This window comes from Phocoena sinus, chromosome 15 (genome assembly GCF_008692025.1).
Source record: "Phocoena sinus isolate mPhoSin1 chromosome 15, mPhoSin1.pri, whole genome shotgun sequence".
NCBI lineage: Eukaryota > Metazoa > Chordata > Mammalia > Artiodactyla > Phocoenidae > Phocoena > Phocoena sinus.
This window is the reverse complement of record NC_045777.1, coordinates 44,532,559-44,548,974: the sequence shown is the minus strand read 5'-3', so window position 1 is coordinate 44,548,974 and position 16,416 is coordinate 44,532,559. Positions and strand designations below refer to the sequence as shown.

The following is a 16,416-nucleotide window of genomic DNA, read 5'->3' as shown; positions in this document are numbered from 1 at the left end:
ACACACTAAGCAAAATATGGGAAAATACAATCGGCTTTTCTCCTCCTCCTGAGTTTTCTAAATTAAGTTGGATGATTGAAGTAAAAATTGTAACAGTGACTGATGTGTTTCTAAAAGTGTGTAGAGGAAATATTAAAGACAATTATATATTGAATGGGGGAGGATAAAGGAACAGAAAGAAAGGTAAGATTTCTGTATTTCACTGGAACTGAAAAAATGATGACATCATTAGCCTGTGATACTTTATGTAAATATAATACCTATAGCAATCACTACAAAAGCTATTTAAAGAGATACACCCCAAAACACTATAGGTAATCAAAAACCCCCTGGAAGGTAGGAAAAAGGAAACAGGAAAACAAAAAACAGAGGATAAACAGAAAACAAAAAAATAAAATGGCAGACTTCAGTTCTAATACGTCAATAATTACATTAAATGTGAATGGTCTAAACATACCAACTAAAAGACAGAAACTGGCAGAGTAGATTAAAAATATGACCTAACTCTGTGCTGTTTACAACAAACACCCTTCAATTATAACAATACAGGCAGGCTGAAAGGAAAAGGATGCATAAAGATATATCATGTAAACATTAATCAAAAGAAAGCAGGAGAGGCTATATTAGTATCAGATAGACTTCAGAGCAAAGAAAATTACCAGAGACAGAGGGGGACACTATATAATGATAAAAGGGTCAGCCCAACAAGAAGACACAGCAATCCTAAATATGTATGCACCAAACAGAGCTGCCAAATATTGTGAAGCAAAGACTGACAGAAATGAGAGATAAACAAATCCACAGTGATAGTTAGAGACTGTAACACTCCACTCTCAACAACAGAAGTAGACAGAAAATCAGCAAGTGTACAGAAGAACTCAACAGCGCCATTAAGCAAGAGGAGCTAATCAACATTTATAGAACATACCACCCAGCAACAGCAGAACCACAGAATATATGCCAAGACCATATTCTGGGCCATAAAACAAACTTCTAAGAATTGAAATCACACAGAGTGTATTTTCCAGCCACAACAGAATCAAACTAGAAATCAACAACAGAAAGATAACAGGAACATCTCCAAACACTTGGGAAGTAAACAAAACACTGATAAATAATCCATGAAAATCAATAAATAAAATAAATAAAAATAAAACAATGTAACAGAACTGTGAGACACAGTCAAAGCAGCACTTAGAGGGAAATTGAGAGCACTAAAAATGCCCACACAACAAAGAGGAAAATCAATTAGCTAAGCTTCTACCCTCAGTACCCTAAAAAAGAAGAGCAAAATAAATCTGAAGAAAATAGGATAGAAATCAGGATAACAATAGGAATCAATGAAACTGAAAACAGAACGACAGAGCAAAATCACTGAATTCTACCAAATGTCTAAAGAATTAACACCAATCCTTTACAAACTCTTCCAGAAAAGGAAGAGGAGGGAACACTTTCTAACTCATTCTGAGGCCAGTATTACCTGGCTACCAAAGCCAGACAGAGACATTACAAGAGAAAATTAAAGGTCAATATCCCTTATGAACACAGATGCAAAATCCTGAACAGAACACTAGCAAACTAATTCTAGCAACTTACAAAAAGGATTACACACCATAACTATGTAGTAAAGGATTAATTCTGTCCAAAGTGCCTTTGCCCATGATTCCTGGTAGATAATCTCTAAGCCCCTGGAATGTCCTGCCTGAAAGAGTGTTTTTGTTTACCCAGGGGTCTTAGACCATGTAGTTTAGCTCAACCTATGGAGGGACTGCAGAATAAGGCCAACCATGTTCAGGTGAGTTTCTTCCCCGGTGGCAATACCCTACACATGCTTTCACACATGTGCTTTCACACATCACTGTTGGGAGAAGTCAGTGCTGTCTGCACAGCTCCACAGTCCCAGTCTGGGCAGGACAACAGGAAGCTCACACTCAGGGCTCTCCTGACCTCCTCTCTGTGCCTCTTCCTTTGGCTGATTTGGGTCAGCATCCTTCTGCTATAATAAACCATAACTGTGATATAGCAGCTTTCATTGAGTTTTGTGAGTCCTTCCAGAGAATTATCAAACCTCAAGGTGCTCTTGGAGACCCTGAAACTTTTCAACAACCAAGCAGGTTCCATCCCAAGGATGGAAGGTTGGGCCAACAGATAAAAATCAACCAATGAAAGACACCATGTTAACAGAATAAAGGACAAAAACCACATGATCATCTCAAAAGATGCAGAAAAAGCACCTGACAAAAACAAATACGCTTTGATGATAAAAACAACAAACTGGGAGGGGAAGGGAACGTCCTCAAACTGATAAAAGACATCTGCAAAAACCCACAGCTGACATAAACTCAATGGTGGAAGGCTGAATGCGTTCCTTCTAAGACAGAAACAAAACAAGGATGTCTGCTCTTACTACTTCTACTGATCATCGTTCTGGAGGATCAAGCCAGAGCAAATGACAGGAAAATGAAGTAAAAGGCACACAGATCAGAGAAGTAAAACTATCGCTACTTGCAGAGGACGTGATTTTGTATAAAGAAAATCTTAAGGAATCCATAAAAACTCATTAGAGCTAGTAAACAAGTTCAGCAAAGTTGCAGTATATAAAATTAGCAATTAAAATCAGAAAAGAAAATTGAGAAAACAATTTCATTTACATAGCATCAAAAAGAATAAAATACTTAGAGTACACTTAACCAAAGAAATGCCAGACTTGCACACTACAAAACTCTAAAACATTGTTGAACAAAATTAAAGATGATCTAAATAAATGCAAAAGCACCCTGAGTTCACAGATTATAAGACTTAATGTCAAAATGACAATACTTTCATCAAAATCTCAGCTGACTTTTTAGCAGAGACTGACAAGCTGATCCTAAAATTCATGTGGAAATGCAAGGGACCCCAAATAGCCAAAACAAGCGTGAAAAAGAAGGACCAAGTTGAGGACTCACATCTCCTGATTTTAAAACTTACCACACAAAGCCACACTAATCAAAACAGTGTGGTACTGGCATAAAGACAGAAAACCAGTAGAATAGAATAGAAAGCACAGAAATAAACCCTCACTTATATGGCCACATGACTTTCAACAAGGGTGCCAAGACCCTTCAATGGCAAAAGGACAGTGTATTCAACAAACAGTCCTGGGAAAACTGGACATGCACACGCGAAAGAATGAAGTTGGACCTTTTACCTTCACCACATATAAAAATTAACTCAAAATGGATGAAAAACATAAACCTAAGAACTAAAACTATAAAACTCTTAAAAAGAAACATGGGGAAACGCTTCAGGACATTGGGTTTGGTAATGATTTCTTGGATCTGACATGAAAAACACAGGCAACAAAAGAAAAAGACAAATTGGACTTCATCAGGACTTAAAACTTTATGCATCAAGCGACACTAATAACAGAGTAAAAAGGCAACCCACAGATTGGGAGAAAGTATTTGCAAATCACACATCTAATAAGAAATTAATATCCAGAATATATGAAGAACTTCTAAAACTCAACAGAAAAAACAACCCAATTCAAAAAGGGACAAAGAGGGACTTCCCTGGTGGCACAGTAGTTAAGAATCCGTCTGCCGATGCAGGGGACACGGGTTCGAGCCCTGGTCCAGAAGATCCAACATGCCGCGGAGCAGCTGAGCCCGTACGCCACAACTACTGAAGCCTGCGTGCCTAGTGCCCGTGCTCCGCTACAAGAGAAGCCACCGCAATGAGAAGCCCGCGCACCACAACGAAGAGCAGCCCCCGCTCGCTGCAACTAGAGAAAGCCTGAGTGCAGCAATGAAGACCCAATGCAGCCAAAAATAAATAAATAAAAAAAATTATATATAAAAAAAGACAAAGAAACTCAATAAATATTTCTACAATGAAGGTATACAAATGACCAATAAGCACATGAAAAGATTCCCAACATCACTAATCACTAGGGAAATGGATATCGAAAACACAATGGGATATCACTTCACACATTAGCGTAGCTATTGTTACAACAGAAAACAAGTGAAGCATGGAGAGCTGGAACAGGTGCGCTGACAGAGGGAATGTAGAATGGGGCAATTTGGCAGCTCCCCAGATAGTTAGAAAGGGACTTGACGCGTGACCCAACAATCCCAATTCTAGGTATATAAACTAGAGCGCCGCAAACATGCCCCCCATACCCGAACACAAATATTCTTAGCTGCATTATTCATAATACCCCCAAATGCAAACAGCCCAGATGTCCATTAATTGATAAACGGTTAAACAAACTGTGGAGTTATTACAGTCACCCCTCGGTATCCAGTTTGGAGTCACCCCTCCAAACTGTGGAGTATTACAGTCACCCCATGATATACAAGGGGAACTGGTTCCAGGACCACTGAGATACCAGAGTCCATGGATGCTCAAATCCCACAGTCGGCCCCCACATCCGAGGTTCCACGTCCACGGACTCACACACCACGGGACTGGGAGGAGGGGAGGATGGGATTTCTTTGTGCAATGATGGAAATATTCTAGAACTAGGCAGTGGTGCTTATTACACAACTTTGTGAATATACGCAAACTCACTGATGCGCACTCTTTAAGAGGCTGAATTACATGATACGTGAATTCGATCTCAATAAAAATCATTACTAAATAAAAAGTTGAATTTAAAAAGAAGATTCAGAATGGCTTCTGCCGGAAGCTGCGCAGACAGCAGCCTCACCTGCTCGAAGATCTCGATGGCCTTCTGGTACTGCTCCAGCTGGGCGGCGTACGCGGCCACTTTCAGCAGACATTTGTTAGCCGAGCTGAAACCGAGAACCAGAGCAGAGAGAAAACACTCCCAAAGAGAAATGACAAGACATCTCGGTGCACCTTCACGTGGTATGATGCAAGGGGCTCCCAGAGCAGAGTGAAGGTCTGTCTTTCATCACATGTAACAAAACCCATTGAATTATATCAAGAAAAATAATACTTGCCTGTTGGATTCTTCCCCTTTGTAATAATCAGCTGACTGTTCGTAATGGGCGATAGCCTGCAAACACACACACATTTTATTCAAACTATTTGTTTGTAGAGTTGCATTTAAAAACTACATTTGCACAGATATTTTTCCTATAAATAAACCTTTTCCAGCAGCAAATCTTTCACAACCCGGCCTGCTTTATTTTGGGAACAGAAGAAAGCATGCGCTTCCAGCAGATGGCCTTGCTGTCCATCAAAATCTCTTCTTCCCTACCTCCCACCCAACAAATGCCCTGCCACCCCGTCTCCCCAGGCCTGCTGCAGTTAGGGGCAGCCAGGTGACCTGTCCTTCCCAATGGGATGTAAGCAGACACGCTGTGGGCCACCTCCAGATGTGACCCACACATCTGACTCTGCAGCCTTCTCCAGGCCTGTCCCCTTCCCGTGAGCTGGAAGGCAAGGGCCACGTCTAGTGATGCTGGAAGCCGCAAACTGAAGATGGCAGCCCTTCTGTCAGCCTGGTTCCCAAGTGATGTCCCCACGACCGCCAAACCCCAAGCAGTGACAGTGGACTGTTATTTCAGAGACGTGTGAGGCCCTATTCCATTCAGATCTATGGCTTCCTGCAGCAGCACAGACGATCCTCACGGATACCTAAGGGTCATCCAGGATAAAGGTGTTGCCTTCCACCTAAGATGGGGGGAGCTGTGAACAATCAAGTGGAGGGGAAACAGGCTGCAGCCTGGAAAGCTAGAAGCCCTTGTCATGCTGCGGCTTAGGACTTAGTGAAATCAAGCACCTGACAGCTCAGAAAGCAGAACCGTGCCTGCTGGAGCAGTGACCCCGTGGTTAAACATAATGGGCTACCGGGCTAAGATGAAGAATAATGATACAAAGTATCAGTACGAAAGTTCTTCACGAAACAGTAAATAAAAACAGCCAGAAAAGAGTATATACAAATACAGACACGTGGAGGAAACACCTGGAATCCACCCTTTTGGAGCACAGTCAGAGCCCTCACACACACACACACACATACACACACGCGTGCGCGCGCATGCTTTACTCTCCCACTACACCATTAGCTCTGAGGGCAGGCAGGCCCACGTGGCTTTGCTCTCAAGCCCAGCGCGACGCCTGTCACACAGTGGGTGCTCAGCAAACAGGTGCTGAGGGGACGTGGGCAGCTGCATTTCACAGGTGGTCCGGATTACACTACCAGCACCATCATGACTCATGGGAATGCCTATCAAAGAAAGGTTTCCCATGAATTTCTGATTAGTCAAACATTACCTCTGAACCGTCCTCATTCTCTGAAGTACTCTGCACCCTTTCCCATCGTAATAATGGGGTTAAGGATGGGAAACAACACCAAATCACTGTGTGAAGAGACCCAGGCTGTATAACCTCTTCCCAGGGAGGGAGCGTACATACTACTCACCCTCCTGGCTCTTACCGCCCAGAACTCAGGGAACAGTGCTGGGCTGAACCACGTGTAACTGCTGTTTTGGAGGGTAAAAAAAAAAAGGCCAAATGTGGATGATATGGTGTAACCTGACACGTAGTAAATAACGACACTGGTTCATCAAGACATTATAGCTCTAAACTACAGCTAGAGTTATCATAGTAAAAGAAAAATTCTGTTTGGTTTTTAATAATTAATAATGCTAATTAAACCACTAATCAAATTTCATGGTATTCCCAAGTTTTGACAGAAAATAGTTGAAAAGAAATTTACCTAGTGCTTAACAGAGAAGTTTCAGAGAAAAGAGGTTGGGCATGGGTTATCTTTGGATGTTCACACTAGTGTGGAATTTTAACACATAGTGACATTAATTAGGCACAAGTCAACCCTTACACGTTAGAATTCAGCCCAGAGTATCTTACAATTTCAAGGATGATAATAAATATCAAAAGTAGAGGGCTTCCCTGGTGGCGCAGTGGTTGAGAGTCTGCCTGCCGATGCAGGGTACACGGGTTCGTGCCCCGGTCCGGGAAGATCCCACATGCCGCGGAGCGGCTGGGCCCGTGAGCCATGGTCGCTGAACCTGCGCGTCCGGAGCCTGTGCTCCGCAACGGGAGAGGCCACAACAGTGAGAGGCCCGCGTACCGCAAAAAAAAAAAAAAAAAAAAAAAGTAGAACACAGCCGCCAATAACAACAGCACATGTAACAATAAATCCAGACACAAAAAGCAGTTATTATCCTGTAATTTGGATAGCGTGCCAAAGGAATCACAGTACTCCTCCCTGGGGAGTCTGGTAGGCATCACGGTGCTGGAGAACACTGGGCCCTGAAGGCAGAGACTGGACTCTAGGACTGCGCTCACCAGCGGAGCCTCAAGGCAAACGCAACAGCTGAGGGTCAAGCTCAAGAGTCCACTTTGTAGGTGAAACAGCCTTAAACAGCCTTCAGATGGGATCATTCTTTCAGAACCTACGCCCTGAGAACCTGCCACAGACACTTACCCTACACCGTAACAGACAACACGAAATCACGTTCTCCAGGGGCTGAGACGGACACGAGTCAGAGCTCCTCTGGGTCACTGAATATTACTGATTATTATTATATTAATGTTTTACTTGGAAGTCAAAGGAGTATCGTGAGTTTATGGAACTTCACGTTCCTTGTTCACCCGCTAAAATCTGAGTGAACCAGGGAACACATCGTGGCCACATTAACAGGGAAGAAACATCATGAATCAGACATAAGATGCCTCAGTGTCACTGATTTTTCAAAGAAACATCATGCACACCAACACAGCCTGGAGAGTCCCGCCAGGGAGGCGAGGGTGAGGACGTTTCTAGACACAGGAGCCCAACGTGAGGAAGCAAGACGGGCTGAGCCCCACGCATGTGCTGAGTGATGTGCTTCTTACGACGCACCGTGACAGGCCCCACGTAAGCGCCAGGAGGTGCTGCCCACGGGCACCCTGCAGAATGGCAGGAACACCGCGGGCGACAGGCTGCAGAAGCTCCTGTACGTGACGAACTGTCAACTTTGCTCAAGAAGAAGGAAAACAAGAGCTCGCCACTGGTCGTTTATCCGCCCTGAATCTTCTGGAGATGCATGTCGTGAAGAGGCTGCCCAAGACCACCCCGGAAGACAGAGGACTGACCACCGAGGACAGGAGCGGACGCAGCGGCCTCGGCTGGAGAAACGCTCTGCCCAGCGGCGCTCATCCCCGCAAGGTGGTTCAGCTCAGTACAGATGTGGAGCCACCCCAGCCACCCGGACTCGGCTCCTCCTGCTCTGCCGACTCTGCGCCCGGGGGCAAAGGAGGGCTCAGGTCTGGGGCTCATCACCTCCTCCTGGGTCTGCAGAAAAGCTCCCCGCAGAGACGGGGCGTACGGCCCTGATGTAGTCAAGGTCTAAGGGCAGCCTCAGCAGAGCACGGCACAGTATGACAAAAACGGCTCAAAGCCAAGTCCATGAAACGAGCCAGAGAGTTCTGAGCTGCGTGACCACAAGGGGCGTCAGCATGAAGTCAAAGGGCGACGTTAACAAGGCCTGTCTGACTGCAGTGCCGAGAGGGCCTCCCCGCCTGAGACTCCGTCTGCTCTGGCGGGTGCAGCGTGACAGTGAGGGCATCCTCTGCTCACTCAGAGCCTGGGCTCTCGGACACACCAGTAAACCTCAGGAAGGTTCGGGCTGACGTGGGGCACCCGCTCCAGCGGAGGGAGACGGCAACACAGGGACGGTGAGCAGGCCATCAGAGCGCCTGTAAGGGGGCCACTGACGTGGGAGGGCATCTGGGTGTGTCCCCGTGAGGGCTGAGGTCCCAGTTTTAACTAGGTGGCTGTGACACTTCTCATCACAGTTACAAATGAGCAAAGCTCTGAAGGACAACTGACGTGTGGGAGAAAAGCTCAGGGCAAAGGGACAAGCAGCGCAAAGACCCTGAGGCAGAGAACACCTGTGCGAGGGTCAGCAGAGGTCAGGGTGGCTGCTGCAGGGGAAGCAGGAGAGCAAGGGGGGACGAGGAAGAGGGGAGCCTGAGAGGTGCTGGGTGAGGGGCCAATCCGTGGGGCGCAGGAGGCCACCTGCAAGGTTGGAAACAGTGGAGAAACCACCTGATCTCCTGCGAACGAGGGTGGCGAGCTGCCAGCATACACGGGACACTTCAAGCTGCGATGCTACGTGAGCAGACAGGAGCACGGGAGCGAGCACAGTGAGGGCGGGCGAGGGCCCAGCCCCAAGGGGAGAGAGGAGGAACCTGCCAAGGGTGGGGGGCAGAGAGCCAAGCGGGGGCCGCGCTCCAGGGGCCGAGGGAAGAGGTGAAACAGGAGAGGAAGAGAGACAAGAGTGACAACGGTCCAGCGCGAGCAGCAGGCACGGGGTGAAGGGTGACCTCTGAGAGCTCAGCGTCCGCCCCAGACAGTGCAAGCCGTTCCTCCCTGACTTGCGCCTGCTTCCCACGGCGCTCGGTTTTACATCAACGCCGTCCCCAGTTGGAGGGAGGCAGCCTGGGGAGCTGGCAGGGCTCTCCCTCCCGCCCCAGCCCGAGGTCTCCACGTGACCCTGTCTGCGCGCGCATCCCTCTGCCCTCACGAGCCCACTGCAGTGGCGCCAACAGGGCCCACCGCCTCCCCTGTCCACACACCTTCTCGATGTCCACCAGCTCCGTCTCGTAGATCTCCGCGATGGTGATGTGGTGCTTGGCCGCGATCGTGAACCTTCCCTGGGGAGGAAACAAAGCAGTCACATCCCAGTTAACTGTGAGCTATCTCGAGGGTTCCACCCCACGGCCGCTCAAGCAAGGCATGTCTTACCATGTCTGTGTAAATGTCGATGGCTGCATTTAAGCAGTTGATAGCCTCTGAAGCGAAGGCATTCAAGAAAGACAATGAAAAATCCATTCAGTCAGAGGGTTCGCTGAGCCTGTCTTCCTGGCTGCTTCTACACGGCTAAGGGGCCCCGCTGGGGCGGGGCGGGGCGGGGGCAGGATGGTTGGCAAAAAGCAAACACACGTCCAGCCCCTCGCGGAACCTGTCCACGGAAGTGTCAACACCTGTCAATCTATCCACTAAAACCTTAAGTGCAGCGCACTCCTCGCTGGTATCACGTGTATGTATTAATTTTGAAAGACAGTACTTTTCGTACAGTGTCAAAAGGCACTAACTTTCGGTGTACTGACAAATACCAATAGGAAGAAAAAATCTAATAAACGAGAGTGCTAATGACACTCATTTTCTGAAACAGTGAGCCGACAGCTCCCCACCACACGGTGGCGTTTACAACGCTGGCAAGCGGTCGGCGGCTCCAAGTTTACTGCTTTTGCTCTAAAGAGGCAGCAGAGCAAAAAGGCCTGACCGAAGGAGCAGAAAGATAAGTAGATTAGTGAAAATAAAAGCAATTTCCCCCTAAGCTGCATAAGAAATGTGGATTGTTATGCTGTTAAAAATACAGAAAAGTAGAAAAGCTACCCACAAAACCCGCTCACACCCCCGGCTAGGAATTTGATGCACTTTTCCTCCCTGTGTTTTCTGGATGCATTTCTATGAGCACTGACGTATTGTGAATTTCAGATTTCGGCTCTCCATGGTTCCTCAGCTGCCGTGAGAACATTTCCCAGGTCAGTGAGACACCCTGAAGCCTGCAACACACTCTGAAATACTGATGTGAGGTGATTCTGCTGTGCACTTAGGCTGTGCCCAGTTTTTCCCCTTTAGAAAATAAACTGTGGCGAATCCTTATACCACAGCCCTTGAAATAGCTTGTTTCAGTGTGATATATTCACAAGAGCTGGGATTTCTGTGTTAAAACGGGCTGCTGAAACAAGGAGGGAGGTTCCACAGCCACCAGTGCACGTGTGGAGGGAGGAGATGAGGCCTTCAATCGCTAAGCGTGCACTCCTCTAACTCAAAAAGAAAGAACGTCTGCAAAACTTCACCTCTTCAAATACCCAAGATCATTCTTTCCTCAAGACCTAAAGTGTTTGAAAAACACTTTTTAAAGAAGTCACATGAATGCTGTGTGAATAAGCTGTTTTCAACTATAGGATTTTACGACCTCCCATTAACTGGATCTCCACACACACTATTCGGGAGCGAGGGAACACTCGTTTCCTTTAGTGAGCGATGTACACACTCACACAATTAAGGTAAGACTTAGATAAAATTAACTCTAATTTCCAAAAAACTGTCCATAATGCAACTCCACAATGGAGTTCAAGAAAATGGTGTTGAGCACCAAGCTGGATGAATTGAATAGACGTTCTCCTCATAAAAGCTTCAGCTGACTGCAGTTAAAAATCCCCAAATCTCCACCGTCCTGAAGCACGAGCATCTCGCTCTAGCAGCACAACCTGCGTGAGGTCCGGGGGGCACGGGACAGAGCGCGGCTCACCTTGGGGGTCTGCCTTCTTGTAGGCGTTCCCAGCATCCACAAAGCTGGTGGCGGAGTCGTGTTTGCTCTGCAGCTGCATATGGAGCTTGGCTGCCTGACAAAACGCATTTCCTGCAGCTGAAGAAGACAAATGACTCAGTTAGCACAGAGGAGCAAGCACCCTGCAGAGCGGCCCTGCTCCAGGAGCCCGGCCCACGCCCGCCTGGGGAAGGCCCCATCCCTGACAGCAGCACACGTGCCTGTGACCCAGTGCACCTTGGGTGGCCATGACGACGCCCAGGACCCAGGGGGACAGCAACAAGGGCTCCTCTCAGCCCCAGGCCTCCTTCCACACTGACCGCCCGGCGGCGGGTGTTCAGCTCTGTCCCCGGCACAGGCCCCGCACCAACAGGGCGTCTCCGCAGAGGCGTGAGGCCAGGAGGGTCCGCAGGCGAGGAGGAACACCGCCCATCTCTCTGTGTCCACTGGCTCAGCTGGCATCACCGGAGAAACAGCGACAAAGGCTCCCAGAGCAGGCTCTCAAGGAGTGAAGATGAGGCCCACAATTTCTAAAGTCAAAGCTCTTTCCTAAGTTTATGACAAAGTCTGACAGAGACCCATGGGGTTGAATTGCTCATGTCCCACTTGGTGTGGAACTGGCACACTTCCCCGCAGTCACACGGGTGCTGTCCGGGGGCACAGCGTGAGAGGTTCATGCACTCAGCTTTTCCAGAAAAGGTTCTGGATCAGGAAATGTGGCTTCTGGTGGGGCTGAAATGGAGGTACGAAGGAGGAAGGACCGGGCTGGGGCGGAAGAGGTCAGGCCCACCCAGGAGGCTGTGAAGTTCAGCATGGGACCTGGACGAGGATGAACCCACTTCACCACTAGGTCCTCAAGCGCAGGGGAGAACCAGGACTGGGGGCGGCTGATGAGGGTCTGGAGTCGGAAGTCAGGACCAGCAGGGATGGAGGAAGAGCTCGCCCCATTAGGAAAGGCACGACCAAGAGTATTACAAAACCTCCTGGTACTTAAAAAAATTTTCAGTCATAAATGTTTCAAAGACATTCAGAAAAGTATAATAAATAGTGACAGACGCCTAAGAACCCTGATGGTATTAAACATTTACTTTACATTTCTTTTCAGAAACAGAACAGTCAATTCCACTGAAGCTTCAGTGGCTCTCCGTGTCCCAACCACACTTCCAGAGGAAACTACATAATTCCCACTGCGGTTTCTGGATCTCCACCCGAGGGAGAAGAGGCAGCACAAACCCCTGAGCCAGCCTGCCCAGGCACTTCTGAAAATACCTACCCACCAGTGTGGCCTGGGCCCTGCCAGTCCAAGCAGACACTGGCCTGCGGCTGGAGCTGGGACTGCAGAAGCCTGCCCGCCAGGCCTTGACCCCTACCTTGGTGGACCGTGAACCCAGAGGCCCAGAGGAGGGGCCAAGCCACTGTCAGGGTGGTGGGCAGGCACCCAGGTCCTACGGGCAGCTGTGAACTTCCCGGTGGCAGTTCAGGAACGTAGCGGCCAAAGAGTGGCTCTGATGGGCTCGGCCTCAGAAGCGTGTAGCCATCACTTGGACCTTCTAGGCAAAACGCTCAGAACAGCCTGGCCCCAGGCACTTGCACGCATGTTGGCCATTGTCATTATCACACGTAAACGTCCTTAGAGAACACCTGTGCTTTGCTGTGTTTAAGTGTCATCGTTTCTTTTACAACCGAATCCTCCCTCTCCCACCAATAATTTAGTTTTTGACAGTTTATTTGTGCTGGCCGTCCCAGAACCAATTGTGGTCCATCCTTCCCTGGCTGAGGGTAACAGCATGGCATCCAGGCTCTGCCGTGTTGGCTCCACTTCCCCGGATGATCTTTTTTCTTTTAATAAATTGACTGATTGATTTTTTTGGCTGCGTTGGGTCTTTGTTGCTGCGTGCAGGCTTTTCTCTAGTTGCGGTGAGCAGGGGCTACTCTTCGTTGCGGTGCGCGGGCTTCTCATTGTGGTGGCTTCTCTTTGTTGTGGAGCACGGGCTCTAGGCATGTAAGCTTCAGCAGCTGTGGCACGCAGGCTCAGGAGTTGTGGCGCACGGGCTTAGTTGCTCCGTGGCATGTGGGATCTTCCTGGACCAGGGCTCGAATCCGTGTCCCCTGCACTGGCAGGAGCATTCTTAACCACTGCGCCACCAGGGAAGTCCTCCCCAGACAATAGTAAGAGCTTTGATTTTACAATTTCACACTCCCACCTTCCAAAACTAGGTGCTGGCACACTTTTTCAGTCTGAGCACTCACTCCAACCACCGCTAAAAATGTCAGCTCCGTCTCTCCAAACTTGGAAGTGGTTTAATACATGCTCCTTCAAAGACAAAGTTACACACTTTCTCAGGCCCAATTTCCTCAACTGTTAACATCTAATACCTGCCAGGATGACCTCTCAAAATTGGAGTAGCAGATGAATTACTTTATAAAAGAACTTCTAAAACTATAAACAAATGCAGTGGTGTCATGATCACCAACCACTAGGACACGGAAGTAATTTCAAAGAACCTGATTTTTTTCAGTTTATTTCATTTTTTAACCATTTTTTAAATTGAAGTAGAGTTGATTTACAATGCTGTGTTAGTTTCAGGTGTACAGCAAAGTGTTTCAGTTATATATATATATCTATTCATTTTCAGATTCTTTTCCATTATAGGTTATTACAAAAGATTGAGTATAGTTTCCTGTGCTATACAATAGGTCCTTGTTGTTTATCTATTTTATGTATAGTGGTGTGTATCTGTTAATCCCAAATTCAAAGAACCTAATACTTATTAATTCACTACACAAATATGCTGAGTATCTATCATGTTGCACATACTGGTCCAGGGCCTGTAGGTAGAGCAGAGATAAAGCCCAGAAACACCTTGGCTTTCTAAGGTTTATGTTCTAGTGAGGGACAGCACATAATAAAAGCACAGACAATAAAAATGAACAAATGTACTTCATTTATTTTTGCTAGATGGTGGTAAGGGCATCGGAGAAAAGGGAACGGGGCTTCCCAGAAGAGAGGACTGCTATCTTTAAAAGTGACGGCCAGGAAAGACCTAAGACGACGATGACATTTGTAGAAGGACCTGGAAAAAACAGGGACTGGCCATGCCCTACTGTAGGGAAGAGAGTGCCAGAGGGACGGCACAGCACAGTCAGAGGCTCAGAGGAAAGAGCCGGGGAAGGAGTGGGTGGGCAGGAGAAGTGTCCAGAGTCGGGAGGGGATGGGAGATCGAGTAGATCCTAAAGGGCACCGTGAAGGACTGTAGTTCTGATTTGAAATAACATGACCTGACTTAAGATTTAACGGGATTACTTTGTTTTCTTCATTAAAACACACTAGGAAAGTAAAGAAGCAGGGAGGTAACAGTCCAGGCAAGAGATCACTGGGGTCGGGGTGGGGAGTGCACACACGTCCCCCTCGGTTACATAACCGGTAATGCCCTGCTGAAAGGTATTTCCAAAGTTTAGAACATCTGGTCACCAAATAAAGAAAGGGTCTTTTTAGATAAGTTCACTTTTTACATATGATTACAGGACCTGAACCAAACAAAAGATGTGAATGCTAATACTCTTTTCTCCTCCATTTTAAAATACATTATAATTCAGGTATAAATGCACTTCGGAAACAGAACATACCTTTTTAACCTACGACTAAACCTATAAAAAGAATTTTACAGCCAGAAAAGACCTTTTAGGGTCATCCAGTTCAACAGCATTTTCTTCAGTGAAATGATTTTAAAGTGTCAGCCTTAGAAGCAAGGGGGGAAATTGTCACACCGCACACCTCACGCTTACGTGATGCGATGTGTCACTGACATCTCGATCAAGCTGGGAAAGCACACGGGGAGACACACTTAGAGAGGGCAAGACCCTGCCTCAGGTCATCTGCAGGTGCGAGGGAGCTGGAGACCCATGTCCTGCCCTGTCAAAGGCTGTCTCCACCTGCACTACAGAAAAACCCCAGCACAGAACTTCTTTCTCCAGGGGTAGAGGATAAATTTGTTTCTCAAATCAGTGTTAGAAAAAGCCATTCCCTCTCAGAACAACGAAAAGAATTCTGATTTTATTTTGTGTAATTTTCCCCAGTAGAAAGCATTATGTTAGAAACGGACGAGTCTGTCAGGGTTTACAGAAATAACACCTCCCACTGCTGCATTTCTCAGTGGATTACAACCAGTTATCAGAGTAAGAAATGGTTAGAAATTCTCCACCAAGGTTTGGGTAAACAAAAGCAGACTCTCCTGTTTATCCTACTTGTTTTCAATAAGTTTTACTATAACTTTCATTCCTTGCGGTACTGAATTTATTTCAGCGCATTAACGAGAAGCAAAGATTACTATTCTTAAATCCAAGTAACTTTAAGTCTTTTTAATCACCACATGCCCACTGTATGAAAGGGTTTACAGACACTAAAACAGACACGGCCTCTATGCTTAAACTTCAGCCAGGATTTCAAGCTTTGTTCCCTTGGATCAAGGCCCCCAGTCTCCCGGTCCACAGCCAGCAGTTTTTCTAAGGGGAAGGCAGACAGTCATTTCCTTCTTCAAAGTGATTTTAAAGTTATTTGCCTAAAAAGCAAACAAACAAAAACTTTATACATACCACTCCAATTCTTAGCCATCTTGAACATATTTGCAGCTCTGGTATACATTTCACAAGCTTCTTCTATTCTTGTGTTTCCTCTGAGAAAAATTAAAAAGTGAGGTTAAGTTTTACTATAACAACCATCCACATCCCTAATCCTCCCCTCCTCCCTCAAACAATAAACATTTAATGAGCACTTACTATATGCCAGACCAGCATTAGAGAACCTTAACAGCTGTTCAAAGGAGTTACTCTAATTATCCCTGTTGTCCAGATGAGGAAACTGAAGCATAAGAAAGTAGCCACACAGCAAGGATGCCACAGAACTGAGACTCAGATACAGATGTGGCAGGACTCAGGGCTTACACCCTCAACCAGAGTCTTTTCCATGCTTGAAAACTGAAGTTTTACTCATTCTGAGAAATGAGAAGTATATTTTTCAAAGGAAATTAGGATAAAGACATCTTGACACTTTTAACATCCAAGATTTCAGCACTATGTTTATTCAGACTTAAAAGTAAAAACAAAACCCAGGGCT

At 46.8% G+C, this 16,416-nt stretch overlaps 1 protein-coding gene across 2 annotated transcripts in view; it reads right to left on the bottom strand.

The window, feature by feature from the left end:
* NAPB (NSF attachment protein beta) overlaps positions 1-16,416 on the bottom strand; it is a 40,313-nt gene that overhangs the window by 7,311 nt on the left and 16,586 nt on the right. Inside the window, exons 2-7 of one of the 2 annotated variants that reach the window (XM_032606258.1) lie at positions 15,897-15,976; positions 11,286-11,402; positions 9,710-9,756; positions 9,541-9,618; positions 4,953-5,008; positions 4,697-4,781 (exon numbers count right to left, since the gene is read on the bottom strand). In XM_032606258.1, coding sequence (XP_032462149.1) covers positions 4,697-4,781; positions 4,953-5,008; positions 9,541-9,618; positions 9,710-9,756; positions 11,286-11,402; positions 15,897-15,976 — 463 coding nt within the window. The remainder of the gene's footprint in view (positions 1-4,696; positions 4,782-4,952; positions 5,009-9,540; positions 9,619-9,709; positions 9,757-11,285; positions 11,403-15,896; positions 15,977-16,416) is intronic. The other variant, XM_032606257.1, reaches the window with a different exon arrangement.